Source organism: Chaetomium globosum, genomic scaffold (assembly GCF_000143365.1).
Source record: "Chaetomium globosum CBS 148.51 scaffold_5 genomic scaffold, whole genome shotgun sequence".
Taxonomy (NCBI): Eukaryota; Fungi; Ascomycota; class Sordariomycetes; order Sordariales; family Chaetomiaceae; genus Chaetomium; species Chaetomium globosum.
The window spans coordinates 4,321,211-4,342,664 of record NT_165980.1 but is presented as its reverse complement, the minus strand read 5'-3'; the positions used below and the strand labels follow the sequence as shown (position 1 = coordinate 4,342,664).

At 56.6% G+C, this 21,454-nt stretch overlaps 6 protein-coding genes across 6 annotated transcripts; 3 read left to right on the top strand and 3 right to left on the bottom strand.

Annotated features, from left to right (window-relative positions):
- Nucleotides 1–261: 261 nt before the first annotated feature.
- On the top strand, nucleotides 262–2,035 carry CHGG_08244 (uncharacterized protein; the record flags this gene model as incomplete). Its single annotated transcript, XM_001225899.1, has 2 exons — nucleotides 262–701; nucleotides 754–2,035. The coding sequence occupies 2 exons, from the start codon at nucleotides 262–264 to the stop codon at nucleotides 2,033–2,035; spliced, it is 1,722 nt and encodes a 573-aa protein (XP_001225900.1).
- Nucleotides 2,036–3,463: 1,428 nt separating this feature from the next.
- On the top strand, nucleotides 3,464–6,334 carry CHGG_08243 (uncharacterized protein; the record flags this gene model as incomplete). Its single annotated transcript, XM_001225898.1, has 4 exons — nucleotides 3,464–3,560; nucleotides 3,616–5,929; nucleotides 5,992–6,062; nucleotides 6,195–6,334. The coding sequence occupies 4 exons, from the start codon at nucleotides 3,464–3,466 to the stop codon at nucleotides 6,332–6,334; spliced, it is 2,622 nt and encodes an 873-aa protein (XP_001225899.1).
- Nucleotides 6,335–7,185: 851 nt separating this feature from the next.
- CHGG_08242 (uncharacterized protein) lies at nucleotides 7,186–11,899 on the bottom strand (the record flags this gene model as incomplete). The annotated part of the gene is made up of 4 exons (XM_001225897.1): nucleotides 7,186–9,384; nucleotides 9,836–10,769; nucleotides 11,000–11,481; nucleotides 11,537–11,899. 4 exons carry the CDS (start codon nucleotides 11,897–11,899, stop codon nucleotides 7,186–7,188), a joined length of 3,978 nt encoding a protein of 1,325 aa, XP_001225898.1.
- Nucleotides 11,900–13,348: 1,449 nt separating this feature from the next.
- Nucleotides 13,349–14,482, top strand: CHGG_08241 (uncharacterized protein; the record flags this gene model as incomplete). The annotated part of the gene is made up of 3 exons (XM_001225896.1): nucleotides 13,349–13,440; nucleotides 13,530–14,251; nucleotides 14,358–14,482. 3 exons carry the CDS (start codon nucleotides 13,349–13,351, stop codon nucleotides 14,480–14,482), a joined length of 939 nt encoding a protein of 312 aa, XP_001225897.1.
- Nucleotides 14,483–14,937: 455 nt separating this feature from the next.
- On the bottom strand, nucleotides 14,938–17,606 carry CHGG_08240 (uncharacterized protein; the record flags this gene model as incomplete). Its single annotated transcript, XM_001225895.1, has 6 exons — nucleotides 14,938–16,185; nucleotides 16,240–16,713; nucleotides 17,045–17,173; nucleotides 17,225–17,292; nucleotides 17,373–17,508; nucleotides 17,583–17,606. The coding sequence occupies 6 exons, from the start codon at nucleotides 17,604–17,606 to the stop codon at nucleotides 14,938–14,940; spliced, it is 2,079 nt and encodes a 692-aa protein (XP_001225896.1).
- Nucleotides 17,607–18,117: 511 nt separating this feature from the next.
- On the bottom strand, nucleotides 18,118–20,665 carry CHGG_08239 (uncharacterized protein; the record flags this gene model as incomplete). Its single annotated transcript, XM_001225894.1, has 7 exons — nucleotides 18,118–18,204; nucleotides 18,297–18,411; nucleotides 18,540–18,808; nucleotides 19,079–19,168; nucleotides 19,223–20,055; nucleotides 20,130–20,304; nucleotides 20,435–20,665. 7 exons carry the CDS (start codon nucleotides 20,663–20,665, stop codon nucleotides 18,118–18,120), a joined length of 1,800 nt encoding a protein of 599 aa, XP_001225895.1.
- Nucleotides 20,666–21,454: the final 789 nt, after the last annotated feature.

The window sequence follows — 21,454 nt, the reverse complement described above, 5'->3', positions numbered from 1 at the left end:
GCACAGCAGGGCCATTTACGTCATAATTTGGTTTAGTTGCATGCCACAACAATTATGCAATTAACAAGCTAACTACCGGGCCTGGCCCAAACGCGAGGAATGATGGTTTGTTAGGTAACGCGAGCTTTCGATGTTGATTGAGATACCAAACCCAGGAGCAAACAAGACAAAGAGTGAGAATCTTTTTTACTTTTGGTAAAGCCAATCCCAACTACAAATCATCTCAGATCATGGCATTTTGAGATTTTATCCGCCTCTAAAATGACGACACCCTCGGGTTCAGCACCGCTTCCGCACCGGTCGGTCGTTAACATCCGATCACCAACCGGAGCCGGTCATCACCAGAGCGGGCCATCTACACCACTCCGGCCCATCTCCGCCCTCCCATCCACTTATGGATCGCCATCCAGTCTTCGTGCTGATGAAGAGATCATCATCATTGAATTTGGTACCCGGAAACTGCAGGTTGGCTTTTCCGGGGATTCGGTTCCCAGAGGATGCGTTTGGTTTGCGCCCGACCAACAGCGTAGGGCTGGTGACTTTAGGGCCTGGCAGACGGACTACCACCATGAATGGAGAACAGAAGCCGCGGATGGATCGTGGGGAAAAAGCCACGAGTTGTGGCAGTATGATGTTCGGGATGTTGATCTCGGTCTGGTGGGGGACAAGATCGAGCGGGCACTAAGAGAAGCGTTTACAAAGTAAGCAAACCGCCTCCGGTCATCATATGGCATGATTCTGATGAGGTTCTAGATATCTACTCATCGACTCACGCCCGCGGAGGTTGGTCTGGGTCATTCCCTCCACGCTACCGATTCCCTTGTTGTCAGCGGCTCTGGACAGCGTCTTCAGCCGCTTCATGTCGCCTACCATCTCACTACTCTCGTCTCAACTCGCCTTGACTGTTGGCGCCGGGGTACGCTCGGCACTTGTCGTTGATCTTGGCTGGAACGAGACAACTGTCACGAGTGTCTGCGAGTACCGTGAAGTGGACTTAAGGCGGAGCATCCGCGGTGGCAGGATGCTTGTCGAGCAGACGCACAACCTGCTCGCCAAGAATCTCCCCGAAACTGGGGCTGGTGATGGCGAGGAGCGTGTCATTAGTTTTGAAGAATGTAGCGACATCACCACTCGCATGGTCTGGTGCAAACCTCGTCAGGCCCCCGTCCCCGCCCAACCGCCCTCCGACCAACGGTCCTCCGATGCCTTAGCCACCGTTCAAGAGCAGGATGAAGGCGACCCAGCGGAACACATAACACCAAGGGAATCCGGCTCAGTTACGATACCTTTGAAGACCTGGAAATCGCCAACCACGCTGGAGCTCCCCTTCGACGCCCTCGCGGAACCCTGCGAAAATGCGTTCTTCGACTCCCAATATTCATATTGCTGCTTCGATGACCATGAACAGCCCCTGCATTTATTAGTCTACCGGAGCCTTCTTCAACTACCGTTGGATGTACGAGCGCTTTGCGTGTCTCGCATCATCTTCACTGGCGGATGTGCCAATGTCCTCGGCCTCCGAGGCCGAATCTTGGATGAAGTATCCCATCTCGTTCAAGAGAGAGGGTGGGATCCTGTTCAAGGCAAGGCCGTGGAAAAGCTGCGCACCAACCCCAAGTTGAAGAGGAGGGGGGCGAGTCAAGAGGGCAACGCTTCACCCGGCAACTCCCCACAGGCTCATGGGGGCGAGGAAAAAGACGGCGTCTGGCACGACGCAGTCAACACCACACCCGAGGTAGACGCCATCGAGGAGCAGTTGAAGAGAGGAACCGACAGGATGCCACGAGTGCAGGGCGAGATGAGGGCCATTGAGTCGCTCGGTGCCTGGAGCGGGGCGAGCTTGATCACCCAGCTCAAGGCGCCAGCGATTGCCACCATTGATCGAGAGCTTTGGTTGCAGCACGGTGCTGCCGGGGCGAGCAGGGCTAGCGAAGTGGATTACAAAACCCAAAGGCAAAGCTTAGGACCGGGTGGGTTAATAAGAGGGTCTGCAGCTGGGTCGGCTTGGACTTTAGGCGTATGGGGAACTAACTGAGAGTGGTATGGTTAGGGCGGGCTCAAGAAAGGCTCATCGGGGTGAACACAACAAACACAGTAGTAGATATACCCTTTCTAGTGACATGGAGCAAAGTTTTCTCGGGTTTTTTTCCTTTTGTTACAGTGCTGGTGTCGACCTATTTGCAGCTGTGACTTGACAGTTTCATCTCCGACTCACACAAAGGTACCTAATATGGAACAACGGGGTTGTGCTTTCGCTGGAGCATCTCATGTGTATACCTCTGAATCCTGCAAGTTAGAGACTTCCCGATAACAACCAAAGAGAATGATGTACTCTCATCGCGACCTACTTGAATTAGGTACGATCATTGATAGGGTGCACGCTTAGCACTTCCCACCTGAACAGACCTCATCTTAATGCGGATGTACCTTCCTTCCTCACTACCATCCTATGGTCTCATGTCGACTTCTCGTCTGGAACACGTTCCTTCCCGGCATTGCTCGCACCTTCCAATTCAACTAGACACTCGACCCCTACAAGCGGTCCTGTCAAAGTCCGCACTCTCCCACCAGTTTCTGCTTAACCTATTTCTCTTCCTCCCTCCACCATCGCCGTGCCATTTTGCATCGTCTCCCTCTTGTTCTCTATCCGAATCTCTTTTCAGGACACAGCAACTCGACTCGTCGCTTTGCTGCACCCACTCCCTGTCCTTTTGGCAAATTTTGCTTTTTGGGCGCGATCACCTTGCCTCCCTCTTCTTTCTCGTTCCTCTATTTCTCGGCTTCAACCTCCCGTGGAGCTGTTCGATTGTTGACCGCTTAGGTACCTACCCTACCACAGCACTCGACAGGTGACTCCAGGTTTATTCAACTTCCGCTTTACTCAAGCTTGACATTCAATCCGGTTCTGCAGTTCACTCCGCTGGCACTTTGTAAGTGACCCCAGTTTCCATTCTCTCTTACCCTGCCCCAAAACAGCACAAACATCCTCCATCACCTACCCACCTACACGCCACAACCCAATAAATTCACTTTACCTATTTTCCCTTCCGACGAAATGAGGCAACCATCTCTCCGCAAGCGAGCTCGCCGCCTTCTTCAGCGCCTAAAAGACCTCCAACGCGAAGACTACACAATCACCCCCCCAACCGTATTTGCGATCAAGCATCTCCTTCAGTTGCACAATCGCTGCAGGTTTATAGAGGTCAAAATTGACTCTATGACAGCCAACAGCCCCCGCGAAACTCATCGCTCTCTTTTGCCGCGATTCATTGTGTCACAGCTTGAGGAGCAAAGACTGACAGACCGGAATAGTGAGAAGGTTCTCGTACCGCCCGTTGTTGCCCTTGTGATCCAGTCGCTGCCATCTGGACCCGATTGCGACAAACTCTATCCCACCTTGTTCCGCTGGCACTACGCACCGAGGCATCGAACGTACTACGTCTTTGCCCATATAATTCACAACATGGCTCGCCGAACTTACACCCTGACCGAGCTGATGGGTCTTCGTACGAATCATATTCCGGATGAGATCTTGCCCATGGCTCGAAATCCTGAGATCGGTAGGTCTTTCGGATCCATTGGTCTGACGGGATGTAGCTGATAGAAAGGCATTAGCTGATATAATTCGTCGCCCTGGACGAGAGTCATCTTCTGCTTCCGGCACCAGCTGCAAGCCGTCCACCATCAGACACAAGGATGATTCTTCTGTGACCTCAGATGAGCTCATATTCAAGGGCACCGTCAGCCGCCGTATGGGCCGTGAGCTTGCCCGGGAAGCTTCTCACAACTCACTGCGTGCTCCTACCCGGGAAGTTCCCCGGGACACTGCCCGGGATATCACCCAAGATCCTCCTTACGACCCTTCCCGCCCAATGGAATGGAAATACCGGGGACGGAGCGAGACCGAAGCTGCAACAACGGAGCCCATCCCCGCGCCCACCGGCGCCCCAGCTCAGCGAGACGAAGGTTTCCAGCGTTTTTACAAAGCCGTTGTTTCTCCTACACATGTTCGTGTCACTGCCGGTGGCCGAATCGTCCCCAATACCCGGGGCCCACCGTCGCCTACCGCCAAGAGAGAGAGTGATAATTCTGTAATGGATAGTCAAAGTGTCTCTGACAAGGAAGTATCGAGCAAACCACTGGCTGCCTCCGTCGGCCTCGGCCAGCCAGTCCCGACCATGCCCCAGCTTATGACTGGATATCCGCCCGGATTCCAGCCGCTTCAGGCCCCGGTCTCTTTTGTGCCTATGGCATTGGGAACTCATCTTCCTCCAGGATTTTCTTTCCCACAGGGTACCACGGCACCGCTTGCAACTGGCAACACCCTGAAAGACATGCACAACGCAAAGATGACCGACGACGACAAGCAAGGCAAGACCAAGTCTTCACTGCCCGAGCCATTCTACTACAACGGTCAAATTATATACCCCGTTGGGGCCTTCCCAGGCCACCTGGGCAATCCTATGGTCCCTGTCCACGTGGTTGGCATTCCACATGGCGTTGCTCCCCAAATGCCCGGGCAGTACATCCCACCACAGCCAACCCAACCCAGCGCGGCGCCCACGGGGTCGTCTTACGCTCCCTCCAACCAAAGTCTCTCCGGAATCTCACCCGTTGTCAACCACATTGTCCCAGCTAATGCCAACTTCAATGCGGCCGCGGCGCCGCCGATCTCGTCAATCAGACCCAGCGACATCACCAAGAAGCAGATTGCTTCATTCAAGCAAAACCTCAAGTATCACGAGGACCAGCTGCAGTACAATCGGCACCAGATTGACGAAAAGGACATGGAGCAGAAGATTCAGATCATCAAAGGTCACATCCATAAATTTGAGACGACCCTGAGGACCCAGCTTGAGTACGAAGACGCGCATTTTAAGACGGCACAGGGGAAGGAGGATAAGAAACCGCCCCAACCCTCCACCGTCGCGGAGGAAGCGAGAACCTCGTCGCAGCCGTCTGGACCGGCTGGACCGGCTGGACCGCTTGGATACGCAGCTCCAGCCACCAAGAAGGAGATGGACGAGGCGATCAATCGCCGGCTTGCCCTTGCCACCTATGGTATCAACACCAACATCGGTGAGGGTGCCAAAGCCATGTTTAGGGGTCCCATGGAACCGGCATTCCCTGGGATAAATGGCTTTCCCAGCACGGTAGGCTTACCTAGCGACGCAGCCTTGGCCCCCGTCTTTCATCCTCGCGGTTATGCTTCTACCTGGACAGGTACCCAGTATGCCAGAGAAATGAAGGCCTACGAAGAGGCAGAGAAGCGGCTGCTCGCGACAGAATCCAAGAGCTTAGAGCACCTCCGCGTTAGCGAGCAGCGGTCGGTGTCACAGCCTTTCCCCGCACACATGGCTCTCCCTGTGCAGGCCGAAGACAACCCCCGGACTTCCGATGACTCGGGCAGCTCTGTCAGAAACGGCACCAAACAACCATCCAACTTCGGAGTGCCGTACTTGCTGGGCACGCTTCCCAAGGGTGTCAACCCCCGTACAGCTAGAGACCAAGACTATTGTTACAAGCGTCCGCTGACTGAAGAGGAGCGCCGTGCCCGGTTTTTGTACTGGGGGAAGGCGCCTAAGTCTGCCGTCAAGGGTTTGCCCAAGTATGACGGGAAGCACTTCTACCCCCCATCGCCCGTCAAGGAGCGGTCTGTTGAACTCTCGCAAGAGTCCAACCACCGCGCAACAGACTCGGATGGTGACCCATTCCGCCCCATGACGCCCTTGCAGCGAGCCGATACCAAAGGGGTGTCGGCTAGTGAGGATAACTGCACTGCGAGCCGACTTACCAGGACCATCTCTTTTGAGACTCAGGTCAACGGCGGTTCCGAGGATTACATCGTAGGGGGAGCATCTCTCAAGTTTGAGGATAATGCAGGCCACAATTCTGTTGGGCCCGCTGACCGGCGCCCAGAGAACCCAGGGTATGGCTCTCACGCCGATAAACAATGATGTTTTCGAGGACATACTGACGATGTTTTTGTAGTGCAAAACTGTGGCAGACAATGTTGAAGAAGGGGCCGACCAGCAGTGCCCTGTCTTCGACCACAGCCCAAGGTTTTCTGCCACACTATACAGGCAATGCTGCAGCGTCCTTGACTCCATCGCTTGCCACGAATCAGCAGTCGTCCACCAGGGCAGTGCCTACGGGTAAGCTCCCCGACATCCACGACCTGAACGAAAACGGAGGTGTCGTCATCTCCAACGTTCCGGAGAAGCGTGGTGAGAACTGCCCACCGGGTGGCGTGAGCTCCCTCGAGGACCAGTTCAAGCACCTGGCCGTCGATGTCGCTACCCGACGTGATTTGACCACTGCCTTTGGAATGTGAGGTGTTAGGGGAGATTGATGAGTTGTTGGCAGGTGTCGGCATCATAACATAATTACTGCCGGAGAAGGATGGAGATGTAGTGTTAAGGTCTTTCTCACATCGATATGTTGTTACTTTCAGGCACTCGGCCAGCTTAATGATAGAGGATGGTTGTTGAGGGGATCTGGCGAGATCCGAGAGCATGTAATATCGAGGGCAGCTTACTACTAGATGATGTAGAATAGGGCTTTCATAAAACAGAAGGAGTATACCGGTTACATGCAATCTCCTTGTGACTGGGAATGGCCTTGACCTCTTGTTTACCCCCGACAGTGTCCCCAATCAGTCTCGAGGGATCATACCTAGAGAACCGGCTTGCTATCCAATAATCACAGGATCCAGTCTATGTACCGGGAAGTTTGAGTCAAGGCTGAGCTAGCGTAAGCCATCGCCCCAGGTCAAAGTCAGTCGACGAAGAGACGACCGTATTCTAGGATATGAGAAATGGCGATCGCTCCATTTTAAAACCATCTTCTATCAGCTAAGTGGCAAGCCCATTGATGAAACCCAACAACGCCGGCCATGTATATACATGGGAAACCCCCAACAGAAAAACTCCAGGTACTGACTTGGACAGCGTAGCACCGTACAACACCCAACTTGAACGCCTTCCCGCTTTTTGCCCGCTGACACACACCAAGACAAGACACACCAAGACAAGACAGCACGGCCAACCCGACCGCCACGTTAAAGACCCGTAATATAGACCCCTCCCCAGCCTTCCTCCCCCTAAAAATGATAAAATCGGAATGGCCCTGTGGGTAACATATATCACCACCTAGGAGAGAAAAACAAAAAAGAAAGACAACCAATCAATCCCGATCCAACCAACGATCCCACACTTTGCTCCCCTTGCCCTTGCCCCCTCCCTCCTTGCCCTGCCCCGCCGGCCGCTGCTGGTGTGATTTCTCCGCGCCGACGCCGCCGCCGTAGAGGGTCTCCTCCTCCTCCCACTTGGCGCGCTCGACCGACTTGCGGGCGAGGTAGGCGCGGGCAAAGCGCCAGGCCTCGGTGTCGGCCAGGTTCCAGGCCTCGACGGCGTCGCGGAGCTTGAGGTCCTCGGCGCTGGCCTTGGCCTTGAGGGTGATGCGGGATGTGCTGGAGAGCACGACGGTCTGAGCGCGCGTGAACAGGGCGGGCTCGAGGGCGAGGTCGTCGGTTGTTGGAACGGGCCCGTCTTTGGAAGAGTGGAGCGGGACGCCGCCCTTTCTCGTGGCGGCGGCGGCGTCGTCATCCGTGGAGCCGGGAGTGGATTGGTCAGCGTAGGTGGCTCCGTCAGGGAGGGCGAAGCCAAAGTGCCAGTCGAGGTCGTCCGGGAGGGGCTGCTCGGCTGGGAGCCAGAGGGAGCGGTATGCGCCGCCTTTGGTTTCCTTCCCCTTTCCTTTAGTTTCATTGATGTCGTCCTCGTCAGAAGCGACGGCCTCTTTGAAGCTGATGAGTCGTGGGGTGGTAGAGATGGAATCACTAAAGAGGGACGAGGTCAACGAGGTTATCCACGCGTCGCGCGGGGAGTCGCGGCGGATCCAAGGAATAGAGAGCTGTGTTTTGAGGTAGTTGAGGGTGGATGAGGTATAGGGGTGCGGAACGGTGCCGATGGTATATAGCGTGGCGACGCCGGAGTAGGAAGATGGGGTTGTGATCTTCAGGGGTTTTGAGTCATCACAAAGGCGACAGTTGGGTCGATTGGGGGGGCAGGTGTTAGGAAGTGGGTTTTCCGGGCAGTGAGCTAGTCGTTGGGCTAATTCGTAGGCGGGAGTGATGAGGTGGGTGGTATGGTGCGGCAGGGGCTTGACCACGGCGATGCCGCCGGTGAAGATGTTTTGCCAGGTGAGGTGTAGGTGAGCGCTGATAAGCTGTGTAAGGCTTTTCAGCCCTGCCGCGTGGGATGCCGCGATATCATCGCCGATCTTGGGATACAGCTTCTCGACGTGGCGCGCCGAGTAGTAAGCCAAGGATTCGGGTGCATTATCGACAGAAAATGGGTTCTCCTTCTTGCTTGACTCCACCAGCGCCACGATATCCTCAGCCTTCTTAATCTCGGCGCTGTTCATGACAGTTTTTATGACGTTGGTCACATCGCCCATGGACCCAATGAATAGGCCGTCGTCCAGATCCTTGAACCGTGTCAACTTGGGGAACTCGCCGCGGCGGAGGTAGGTGAACAAGGGGTCGTCGTGCGGCCCCATGGGAAAAATAAGGTGGTGGGCAAGCACGCCGTCGCCCATGTTCTCCCAGGCTAGCCAGCGCATCAGGTCCTCCTTGAGTTTCGGGGTCATGTCCTCCAGCTTCTGCAGCTCGTGGTAGAGTGGGTTGTTCATGGCCTCGGCGGGACTAAGAATAACGGGCTTGAACCCCTGAGCCCACCAGGCGCGACGCCAGGTCAACAGCAAGGCGCTCTCGGCGTCGCCGCTCGAGCGGTCTTTTTTGACAGTGTTGTCATAGTAGCAGTAGATTGGGGTGCGGTCCTTGAGCATGGGCAGTAGGGCGCGGTTTTCATCGAGAGTAATGGAGCTGCTGAAGGGCATCAACAGCCAGTTCCAGTCGGCGTGCCATACTGAGTCGCCGTCCGTGTCGGTCTTCTGGATGCGCGGCGGGCGGGAGGGTTGCTTGAACGGGTTGAGTTTGTTCATCCAGGGGCTCTTGAACGACTTCGGAATAGAGAACCGATTGCCGGCGGCTCGTAACTTCGGGCTCGCGGAGATGGAACCGGGGAGGGTAAAGAGGAGGCTGAACACGGCGAAGATAGCTAGGAAGACGAGAAGCAGCGAGATGTGGCGGGTCCCGAGCCGAGGCAGCGGGCGGCCACAGAAGACGTATTGCTTCGGCATGGCGGAGGAATTCGAACGAGGTTGGAATGGTAGAAGAGAAACGGTAGTGATGTTGATATGGTCGTGCGTAATCAGGTATCGCAGTCGAATCACAAAGGCGGGATTAAGCGGCGCGCCGAGGGGCAAGACATCGAATCGAGGCCGAGGAAGGAACGGACAAGGCGGGATGGAACGAGCGGAAGGCTGATCAGGCAGTAGTTAAAGCATTCTAGCTAGAATCAAAAGAGAGACTTGACTGCCGTCAATGGGCTGCCTGTCGTCTCTTTTGTTTCTGGCCAAGATGGCCAAGAGAAGTCGAAGAGGAATTTGGGATGGGGAGAGTGGGAGTTGACTAGGAACAAGAAGGTCGGTCCCACGTCCTAATCGAGAAAAGATTCAGCCAAGAGACGCGTCCTTATCAAATACCCCCACCACAGTTCTATTATCGCGGCCAGGGTTAGGGATGAGGAAGGAGAGAGGCTGACCAGGAACAAGAGAAGTTGGGCAGCGGGAAGAGAGGAGGTGTGATGGAAGACCCGTATGTTTTCGTGTATCAATTCTACATGGGTATATAACTACGTTTTACAGTCCTACAGTGTGTACTCGCCAAACCCGAGCTTGGTCAACCCCTTCTCATTGACTCGATAACCCTCACTTTGAGCCGCATCATCTCCTCGTCGCGCTGTTGCAAGGTGGCCGCCAGCTCCTTGTACTTCTTTTTCCAATGTTCCGCCTGTGACCCGTCAGTTCCAGTGGGGGTCGTCGACCCTGACAACGGCGCTGCTTCGTCATCCTTCTTCGGCTTCTTCCACCTGTCATGCATAACTGTCTCATCCATGGTCCACACCCCCACGATACCCCCAAACTGCAGCTGCCAGGTAATCGAGTACCGTGTCCGGTCGGAGAGTTCCTCGAGGCGATTGACGCGCAGGCTGCCCTTGGGCATTAGAAATTTGCCTCCTGCCAGGCCGGCTAGGTTGATTAAGAATGCTTCGTTGGTGTGTGCGGTCTTGCGTAGGGTTTCGATGACGGTTTGCGAGTAAGCCAGCGCTTCCTCGACGGAACCAGGAGGGATCGGTTGTTGATTGATATCGTACCAGTCCCCATCCAATAGGGTGGACACGAATAGGGCCTCGATTTCGGCCATGTTAGTGCGGTCCGTCGGGTCCCGTGTGAAAGTACCTGGTTGCCCAGGGATAGGTCCCAGTGGCACAGAATCACTTGCAATGGCCCCCGGGATTTCTGTAGGCATGCCACCAATCTGGTCATTGAATGCCCCGAGCACGGGTTGGCCGTGGGGCTCGGCCGATTGCCCGTTGATCATGACGACCGGCGCCGTTGCCGGCTCCGGAAGTGGAGGCGTGGCTAGCCGAACCTCGCCCCCCTTTCTTTCAGGGACCTGCAGCGACAGCATTCTCCGCTTGGCTGGTCGAGTGGGCGCCGACTCCTGGATCGGGGAGAAGTGGTTTACCGTCTGCGTAGGTTGGGGCGGGGGGTCCTGGGGGGCGGGTGGCGCAGGTAGCTCAGGAGGTGCCGTATTGTTGTTGTTGATGGAAGCAGGGTTGCTTGTGGGAGCCGCCGCAGAGGAGCTAGGCAGATTGTCCTTGCCAGAAGTGGGGGATGGGAACCTTAAAAACAGGCCCGTCCGATGTTGGAAATGCGGAAAACGGCCCTTCGACGTTGGCGCCGCGGTTGATAGGCGGCCTGCCTCTTGTCTTGCCGGTTGCGCCGATGCCGCCACTCCGCCAAGCAGACGAGACCACCTTAGCGCCATGTCGTCTGCTCGCGAGATCTGGGTTTTAAGGGAGTCAGGGCCGACCTTGGCTCGTCTGCCCAGAAGACGTTCCTGGTAGAGAGCGTGATCGCAGACTGTGAGATCAGATACGCTGACATGGGCGTCTGCACGATTTCGTTTCCCCAAGTGGGCGCGGATGGGTTTAGCCTCGAGGGGTCGGCGGCCGGGGGGAACAAGAAGACGCCGCCCCTCCCATCCGGTTGCGCCGTCCACGGCTCTGTCGTGTTGCCCTGTCCGCCGGATCCATCTTCCTCCGCTTGTGGGGATGGACGCTGGGAAGGCGACTTGCCAGTTTCGTCATCCTCGGGTTTCCGCCTACCCCTTCGGGGTTTGATTTGGGGCAGGAGTGCCCGCAACGCCATGTCGTCCTCTGCAGCGACGCCATCCCGCTCCAACTCAGCGACTGGGACATGTCCGGGTGGTATCTCGGTCCAATAGGGAGACTCTCGACCAATAAGATACTCAAAGAAGGCATCGACGTGCATGGAATGCATCCACCTCTTGCTCTGGCGTTAGCAAAAACCATGAACCAGCATGTAGATTAATAAGATAGACACATACCTTGAGACGAACGGCGTACTGTTGGATTTTTTGTGAACTCTGGCCCTTCTCCTGGTCCGGCGGCTCGACGCCCAGCTTCAAGGCTAGCTCGGCCCATGTCTTGAGCTCCTTGGTCTCGAGCTTCTTGATCAGCTCGAACAGGGTGTAGGTACTGAAGCTCTTGCCTCCACTTTTCGGTGGAGTGCGGAATGCCTCGCGCAAGGCGGCCGAGTCAGTATCGATGGGAACACCCGGGTTGCAGTAAAGAACGAAGGCGGTATAGGCATCCTCAATGGAGGCGCTATTCACGCTCCTGTCGGGCAGTGCTCGTTGTGCTGATGGCGAGCCTGAAGTCGTAAAGACGGGTTGGGGTGGGTGCTGCATGGTGACCATTTTCAGTCATCCGAACTGCACCGGTGCTGAGAGAAGGAATCGAGAGTTGTTGGAGCGAGCGGCATGCCCATTGCCTTGCCAGACAGTCAATCAATCGCCTTCCGCCTTCCGCCTTCCACGACACCGTAACGTCTAAACCGAAGAATTGGGATGGCGTATGCCCAAAGATAGGAGATGATGTTGAATTTATTTAGGACATCAGATGAGATGAATTGACGAATTCAGGGCGCGCGCAGAATGGAAGCCAGGATCGGCCAATCCCGTCAATGTCTCGCCCAGAATCTGAAGATCAAGGCTGCTTATTTCGCTTCTTCGCCAATAGTCTCGACAATCGCGTCCGATGATGGGCCAGGCTGAATCGATGAAATGGAGGGGGCAAGAGTCCAGCCATGCTGTCCATGTTTCTTTTCCAGCTCTCGAAGTCCGGGCCGCGTCCAGGCGTCTGCAGCGTGGTCTGGGGGTTGGGGAAGCTGGCCAAAAATAGACTTGCCAAGCATCGGGGGAAGACTGTGCTGAGGACTGTGCTGAGGACTGTCCTGAGAACTGTGTTAGTTATGTATGCACTGTAAATTGCCCCGCAACGGTCACATGTGGTCTCGGCCAGTCGTTTCAAATTTCCCCAGCTTCTTGTCCCCCACAGTTCCAACGGGCTTGAAGGGCAATATCGAGGAAGCAGATGGCGGAATGCCACCCACGGCTTTGGTAAAATATTTTGATAAATATGTGTTGGCTGACTTTAGCTCGGCCGTTCAAAGAAGCGCCACGAATTACGACCGTGTCTCGAAACGAGATAATTACAACTAACTTCACATTGGCTTAGGTAGGGAGGTCTTGAGAATCCCACTGAGCGAGCCAAGGGCGAGAAGAAAGGACAGAAGTTGAAGCTCGTCTGATGCTCTCTCAACTTCAAAATCGAATGCGCATCGCTTCCGCACTTAAATGCTCCTTGATCCCTGGCTGTTGCATCTTGGCCGTTGCAAAAGTTGGGTTTGAGCGCTTTCACATGATTCCAACTGCCGCAACAACCCGCCCGGCATGCGGCAGTGGGCGAGTGACGTCGCCGGCCCGCCGAGGCCATCCCCTGCCATTTCCTGGGGTCCCGCAGTGATCGGACCTCGGTAGCGGCACTATCATCTCAAGGTCAACTGCACCGAGATCCAGGAGGGCAGCAAATGAACACGGAATGGATCGAGTCCATATCCTAGGCATTGCATTTCTATAGCCTGATACTCGGGTCCATTCTATACACATACATAATTGTTCATTCCAGCTGTTGCTAGCAGCGGGATTCCTAATTCATTCAACCTTCCAGCTTCCCTCCCAAGATTCCCATCTCTGCCTGACCTCGGCGCATCGAACCCCGCCTGCGCCGTCATTGATTGCGCCCGCCTTGTCACCCCATCCAACTACTTCAGTTGGCATTTACCAGAATCGCCCAGAATGTCCCACTCCAAGCCTGTGCTTCCGCAAAACGACAATGTTGCCCACGCCCTTGCCGGTGCTGGCGGCGGCGTCCTGTCTATGGCCCTCACGTGTGTTCTTGTCCTTGTCCTTGTCCTTATTCCGCTGTGCTCCTCCCCAACACCCGTCGCCGCCTCTTGGCTAACACGCCGTGCGCCAGCTACCCCCTCATAACCCTCTCGACCCGCGCCCAAGTCGAATCCAAGCGCGCCGAGACAGCCTTCCTCGCCGCGGTTCAGAACATCATCGCGCGCGAGGGCGTGGCGGGCCTCTACTCGGGCCTGTCGTCGGCCCTGTTCGGTATCAGCGTGACCAACTTCGTGTACTACTACTGGTACGAATGGACGCGCGCCTTCTTCGAGTCGGCCGCCGCCAAGGCCGGGCGCGCCTCCAAGAAGCTGACCACCGTCGAGAGCATGATCGCCGGCGCCATCGCGGGGTCCGCAACCGTCATCCTCACCAACCCGATCTGGGTCGTCAACACGCGCATGACAGCCCGCAAGCACACGAGCGACGCCGAAGCGGCCGAGGGGGATAAGGACACCCTGCCCGGCGGCGCGCCGCCCAAGCGGGAGAAGAAACCCAGCACCATCGGCACGCTGCTCGGCCTGCTGCGCACCGAGGGCCCGCGGGCGTTGTTCGCCGGCGTGGTGCCCGCGCTGGTGCTGGTCATCAACCCGATCCTGCAGTACACGCTGTTTGAGCAGATGAAGAACGCGGTCGAGAAGAAGCGCCGCGTGACCCCGACCGTGGCCTTCTTCCTGGGTGCCGTCGGCAAGCTGTTCGCCACCAGCGTGACCTACCCCTACATCACCGTCAAGAGCCAGATGCACGTCGCATCGGGCGACAAGAAGGAGGGCGTCATCGAGGTCCATCAACAGAGTTATCAAGGAGGAGGGGTATGCTGGGCTGTACAAGGGTAACTATTTATTTCTCTCATGCCCTTCATATCTTGTTGAACCACCTACTAACTTGCTGTCCCACCTAGGTATTGCCCCCAAGGTAACGCAGAGCGTGCTGACGGCGGCTTTCCTCTTCGCCTTCAAGGATGTGCTCTACGAGCACTCAGTCCGGCTCCGGGGCTCCATGGCCAAGAAGGCCCTCACTGCTTAAGCCGGCGGTCACGAACTGATCAAGGGTGGCGAAATACGTACCCTCATTTAGGACGCCCTAAACATAGCTGGGCTATGAGATACCAGATACGCAGTTGTATTCCTGGGCCATCATTAAATTGGAGCCAAACGCAACGTGTTGATCAAACCTCGAAAAGGGGATGAGGAGAGAGGAGAGGAGGAAAAAGAACAATAGGGGGAATTGAACGAGAGCGGGCGATCTGCTCCGAAGGGGCCATGAGAACACAATGTTGTATATTACACGTCAAACTATGTAAAGTTAGCCGGCGACGGGAGGCAGATAGATTGGTCGGGCGGCAATATCATTTCTTTTTTCTTTCTTTTCAGCCAGAGGGCAAACCAATCCCCCTTTCCCATCACACTCCCCGGCCATTCCCACGCAACCCCCTCAACACCCCTCTCATCAACAGCGCCACCATGCCATCCCAAACCTCCCTATTTTTCCACCACCTTCGGCACAACCCACCACTCGTGATATCCCTCCTCCGGCCGCGGCACCTGCACGCCCAACCGCTCCCCAACCCCAACCCCAGCCCCAGTCTCCCCAACCTCATCCACCACCCTCTTCACCACCCCCACCGCCAACACCACCGCAATCGCCGCCTTATTCCACTCCTTCACCCCCGCCGTCCAGCGCTCCACACACCCCACCGCAAACACCTCCGCCGCGCCCATCTTGACCAGCCCTTCCAACGTCGCGCGAGCCCGCCCCGCCGCGCGCGCCGCACCATCCAACAGCGCGGCAGTCGACGCCTCCGGCCGCTGCACGGCGTGCGTAAATGCCTCGAAAGACGGCAGCGCCGGCAGGCCGATGGGCGCGAACGGTTTCATGCGCACCTCGTAGCGCAGCGCGTCGGTGCTGTAGGGGCGCGGGGGCGGGGCGACGAGGCCGAGGCGGAGGAGCGCGGTGTAGAGCTGGCTGAGGGCGTCGGCGAGTTCGGAGGTGGCGGCCGCTTCGATGTGCGCGAGGTAGAGGTAGGATTTGGAGCGGGCCAGTTCGGGGCTGGGCGCGGCCGGGCGGGTCTTGCTGCTGCTCGCGGCGCCGGGGGGTTCGAGGCGCTGGGCGGTGAAGAAGCGGATGCGTTCGAGGTGCAGGACGCGCGTGTGTGACAGGTGGCTGAGGTACCAGTACATGCCAGGGAGCTCGTCGGGTTGGTAGATTTCGAGCTCGAAGCCGAGCTGGACGGTCCATTCCATGAGGCGGAGCTTGTAGTGATATGCCCAGGAAGAGAGCGGGAGGGAGTGGCTGGGCACGCCACCGAGGGGCGGGTAGGTGATGGGCTTCTCTTCGGTTTGGAGTTGGAGTAGCTGGTCGATCTCTTCGGCGTCGGCTTGGACCATCTCCCAGTCCTGGAGGGAGTGGAAGAGGGTGCGGCGGACGCGGCAGCGGTTTTGGCAGAAGGTGCGGAAAATGTCTAGGTAGGACTGTGCTGCCCGTTGGCGGAAGAGTTCCATCTGGTGGGCTATCGCGTAGCGCGGGTGATGGGGCGCTTCGACCGAGTCGTTGTCCCGGTCGAGGAGGAGACTGCTCGGCAGAACAACGATGGAAAGATCGTCGTCGAGTACTTGGCGGATGCTGAGGCGGCCGAGGATCACCATGTCGTTGAAGAGGAAGTTCTGGAGGATGGCCCGGATGTAGACCATCGGCTGGGGCTTTTGAGCCTGGAAGGTCAACACAAAGTTCTGTTACGGCGTCAGGACTAGCTTTATGTCATTGAAAGAGGGTTCGAAGCCCACCAGAAGACTCTGCGAGTCGGAGTAGTGGAGAACGTTGAGCACATTAATACCGTCCGCTATCAGCTTCTTGAAGTGCTCGTGCGTCTCCTCTGCGCTCGGCTGCACGATGGGGCGCGGGGGCATCGTGCTAGCGAGCCGTCGTTGTATCTTCGTGCTAAATGCTTCCGGGACAGGCTTCCCGAGGTGGCGGGTCTTGTTGACAACCTCCCAGACCCCCTGCATCTGGGACCACGGTAGGCTCAACGACTCTGGGTCACTGCGCAGCTCCGACAGCTCGATCGCCCGTAGGAAAGCCGACCTTAGCTCAAGGCGGAAGCCCAGCGCATGTGCCAACTCATCCGTTAGTGTATGGCTGATGTCGTGGATGATTTTTCGAGCCTCCATGATCTCGTCACGAATCTCATATCGATCGATGGACTCTAGTAGCGACCGGTTGTATGGATTTGTCACGAAATCCTCCTCCTTTCCAGTGATCTATTAGCGTTGCCATTCGAGATGCGGCATGAGAGCCATTTACCTCATAAGAATGTTCGTTCTTAATACGTTCATTAACATAGTAACAGGACTTTAGCAAGCCGAGACAATAAGCTCTGAGGGCGGCATGCATAGGATCTCGTGGAAGCTCATCGGTGCGGCCTCTGATAAAATCGGCGCCCTGGAGCGTTTCAGGGGCTGGGTGTAGCATCTTTTCAACGTAAACGCTCGTGAAGAGCGTTTGGGAAAGGGGGTAGCCGAGATGCCATGCCATCTGTTACTCCCTGTTAACTGCTCTTGTCCTTGGACCGTTCGCCAGGGGGGCACTAACCTCTAGTGAGAGTAGCTGGTCGATGATTCCGATCACCTCAGCAGGCAAAAGTGGCCGTGTCACGTCATAATCGTCATCAAGAGACTCCCCAGGAGCCAGACAGCCGCTGTCCATTTTAGGATCCATCACCTGAGGGGCAAGTTAGCGAAATCCCAGAAGATGGTGTCCGGCAAGACGAACCTCGAGAGCCCCGACGGACTCGAAAAGAGTGAAATAGGCATCTTTCACGAGCTCACCAGGTTCCAAAGCTGTTGTTCGTTGCAGGTAGTGGGCGTGGTCAGTAAAAGGTCGAGATCAAGGACAGACTGTGGTCATCAGTTGAACTTACTGGCAGCAGCGGCTCGGAATTTCTCAGTAATATCCGTGACCACTATGCCCTCGCTCGATATAACGGGCGGCGGAGGTTCTTCGAAGGCGTCGAAGTACGGGCCCGGGTTGGGATTGCTAATGCCGAAATCCATGAGCTCTGAGCATTTATTTCATCAGCGGCCTTCGTCAGAACGTGGGGTTAAGCCCCAAGTAAAATCATTTTACATACCCCTAGATAAAGTCGCTTCGGCATCGTGAAGCGGATTCATAGCTTAGTTGGACGGGGTGATTTTATTTCATGTTTTTCTGTGTGAGTTGTTTGGTGTAGCCTGAAAGCAGAATAATCGGCAGGTGTGTTGTGTGCCTGAGCTTCTCTGGTGACCAAGCATCCGAAGCTTGGAGTGGATAAGCTCGCTCGTCGCTGTTTCTCACCAACCTAGAGGCCGCATTGCCACTCGAGACGGCGAAATGGATTAAAATTCGGGCATTGGCAGTTTGTAAATTTTATTATAAGACGAAGCCAGGTTCTAGCGTCTTAAAGGCAGGCAGGGCCAGCGTGAGACACAGTACGATGCGCCAAGCGATTTCAAGTCCGGCAGCAGTTCTTGTCAAAGTCCTCTATTGAGTCACCCCCCAATATGGTACAGTCCCAACGTTTGCAAACACCAGAAGCGAGGTTCTGTGGTGCTTGTCCGCCCAGATTTTACACACCGTTTCTGCCCACCCCCCTCTACCTTCCCCTCAACCCGTCATCATTTCGCAGTTTAGGCGGTACCACCGGTCGCAGCGCTCTCGACAGACGCTTGGGCATTGGCTTCAGCCAGGTTCTTGAGCTCGCCCTGCTTGCCGTTCTGTATCGATCAATCGTAGAGGGTCGTTGGTCAGTCCCGGGTGTTCCAATCGTCGGACGCGTCCATTTCCGCCAGGGTCGAATCCCACTTACCGTCCACTTCGCGAATCTTAGGTCCTGCTGGCCCCGGCGCTCGGCCACAAGTCTCTTGTCATCCTTCAGGCTGCGGCGCACGACGCGCGCGGCGACCGCGAGGTAGCGGTTGTAGCTGTAGAATTCGAAAAACGGTTGCGTTAGCTTTTGTCCCCCCTCCCGTGCGTTTCCCGATCGTTCGGTCCCCTTGTTCGCGGCATCGCAAAACCCGTCGAGAGGGGGCGAAAGGAGCAATTGACTCACGTAATGCCGGCGGCTTTCCACGCGAACGTCATTTTAGCGGTTTGGCAGGACTGTGATGGTTGCTGTGTCTGCTGGGATATGGAGCCGTTCCTGGCAAGAAAAGGCTCGCCCAGCCGAGAAGCTCCGCGCAGCTCCGCGTCACGTGACCCGACAGCACGTCTCGTCTCACTACCAACCTTCCGCTCTCTCCCGAAACCTAGCCTAGCAGCACAACCCACACTCAGGACAAGGGACAGGTTTCTGAGTATTTTACTTGCTGCCAAGGTTAACTGCAGTTCCGGGGATAGGTTATAGGCTGACAAAATGGCTTCATGATATAGTTCCACAACCCCTACCCACGCTTCACACATACCAACCCTTCCGCTTTCTAAGCTTTTTGCTTGGTCACAGACATAGGAAAGTGAGTTAGGTCTAGAATCACTATATGCACAATGTGGTGGGCGGGCCGTGAATCTACGACGGCGGAGGGTTGTTGGTACATTTTCCTCTTTCCCATTCCTCGTTCCCCGTTTCCCCTTTCTACAGGTCCCCGTTTATACCTTAAGTCCAAGGTCCTCGGCAAACGGCAATACATGCAGGTCACCGACAGACGCCACCGACGCCTTGCCCTCTAATAGTGTCTTGGCCGCCTGTCGAATTTTGTCAGCTGTCAGTCTTTCCAACTTTGATAAGGGGCTACGTACAGCCTTGAGCTTATCGGCGTTCACGCCCTCCAGAGCCTTGATCGTCTCAGCGACCTGCAACGGCTGGCCGCCGTGGATCAGGTTGGCGCCGGCGTGTACAAGACCAGTGCCGCTGACTTCGCTACCCGAGAGGAGGTTGAACTTGGCCTTGGCGATGGCCTTGACCAGGTTCTCCTGCGACACGCCGCCCTCAGCGACACTCCTGAGCGCCTTTACCGACTCCTCAGCAATCTTGCGGACCGCACCAGCCGAGCCGTTGATCTGGATAGTCAGGAGGCCGGCATCAGAGTAAGCGAAGTTGGTGGCGTTGGCAGTCGCGCCGGGGGCGGCGGTGGCAGCGTTGGACAGAAGCGAGAAGCCGGGTGACCACTTGATAGTGGACTCGCCGCCGAGCAGACCGACGAGGACGGCCGTCTCGGGCTGGTTGGCACCGAGAGCCGCACCGGGGAAGGCAAGGACCATCGAGTTGCCGCTGGTCTTGGCGATGCGCTGCTGACCACCATAGTACTTGGAAGCAGCAGCGGGCAGAGCGGACGAGGGCTGGGCGGGGACGGTCTTGAAGAAGGGCTCGATCCACTTCGAGAGACCAGACTCGCTAGCGCCATCGGCCACCACGGCAATGGTGCCCTTGGTGAAGGTAGCATCAGCGAAGGCAGCGACAGAGTTCTCGTCTAGGTAGGAGGCGATGGGCGTGTTGGGAGTCGGGTAAAGCGGGGCGCCGAGCCCGTTGTGGAAGGCGACCGAGTGCGCGGCATCGAGGGCGATGGCGGCAGCATCCAGCTTGGCCTGCTTCTGGCGGATGACGTTGACGACCTCCTCGTGGTACTCATGGGCTAATCACAAATGATGAGCACAACCTATCCTCCATAAATCCCAGACACACAAAAAGGAAAGCTTTTCAACGCACTGGTGTACCGCGTCTGCGACAGCACCTCGGCAAGGAGCTCGGTGAAGTAGGGGAGGTCCTCGCGGAGGAAGTTGGCCTGGAGCACGAGGGCTTCCCGGGTGTGGTACGCGTTCAATTGGCCGCCGAGGAGTTCCGTCTCGCGGTTGATGCGGAGAGCGGAGCGTTTTTGGGTGTTCTGAAGACGAAAAGCAAATTAGCTCATCCGTTGTCGATGCGCCGCCGCGGGACCCCCTCCGCTAGCGCCCGAATAGCAACAGAACAGCCCAAAAAAGACCTGCCTTGAAAGCGAACGCCTCCAAACCGACTGTCAGGCCTGGGAGAGGCTCGTAGCGGGTGCCGGCTTTGGCGACGATAGCGAGGCGGGTGGTCGGGCCATTATCATCTCGGGAGGCGACCTTGACGCCGGCGATGGTTGTCGGCTCGTATGATGCCTTAGGCGATGCAACAGCCGCATATCCGCGCTGCGCAAGCTTCGCAGCTCCCTGGCGACGGAGAGCCAGCTGGCTGCCCCTCGACAGAGCCGGTCTGCAGATCATGGTTGGAGGGGCCGTTTGTCGTCAATTGGCGCTTTCTGTAGGTGGCAGCACACTGCGTGAGGGAGCTCTTCGACCTTAGCACTGGTTCCGAAAATTCCCTGGGGGCTTCCCGGTATGGCGGAAAAATTGGCTCTGCCGAGACCGTGCCTCTCCGGCCCAAGGCTCGCTCAGTGGCTCAGTGGCTCCAAGGCACCGGGGCAGCTGTCAGCACTGAAACGCGAGTGGTGATTGGTTGGCTTCCCCTTTGGAACTGCCCCGCGCCGACCGCCCAAATTTGCCTTGCCGATTGTGACTCTCCGGCCGCCTGCGACTCAAAATTTATCTCCCATTCTCCAGTCCCCCACCAGACAATCATTTCCTTCCGACGCTGCACCTTGCATCACCGTCGGTACCTTTCAATGAGTCTCCGGTAGCAATTGTGACAGCTCTAGAGATAGTGAGAGAATCTCTAGACGCTACTTTCCCGCAATTCACGTCACCGTTCTAACACTGCCATCATGCTGGTGGTAAGTCGCGTTCCCGTGCACGCATTGCTGTCGCATGTTCCTGTTGGCTGCTGCACGCCCGGTTATTTTATCGCAACTCGACAGTACTAACGCAATAGCCAGACAAAACCAGCCGCAGAGCTATGTGCCCTGCTTATTGACGAACTCCATGGCGAACTTCCTTCCGTATGTAACTCCCTACTTGCCTGCGATGCGACTGCATGCCTTGCGTCCTTGCTGGCTGGTGGCGCCCGGCACTAACCGAGCCATAGAGAATATTCGCCATCCTCCTCAGCAAAGGTCG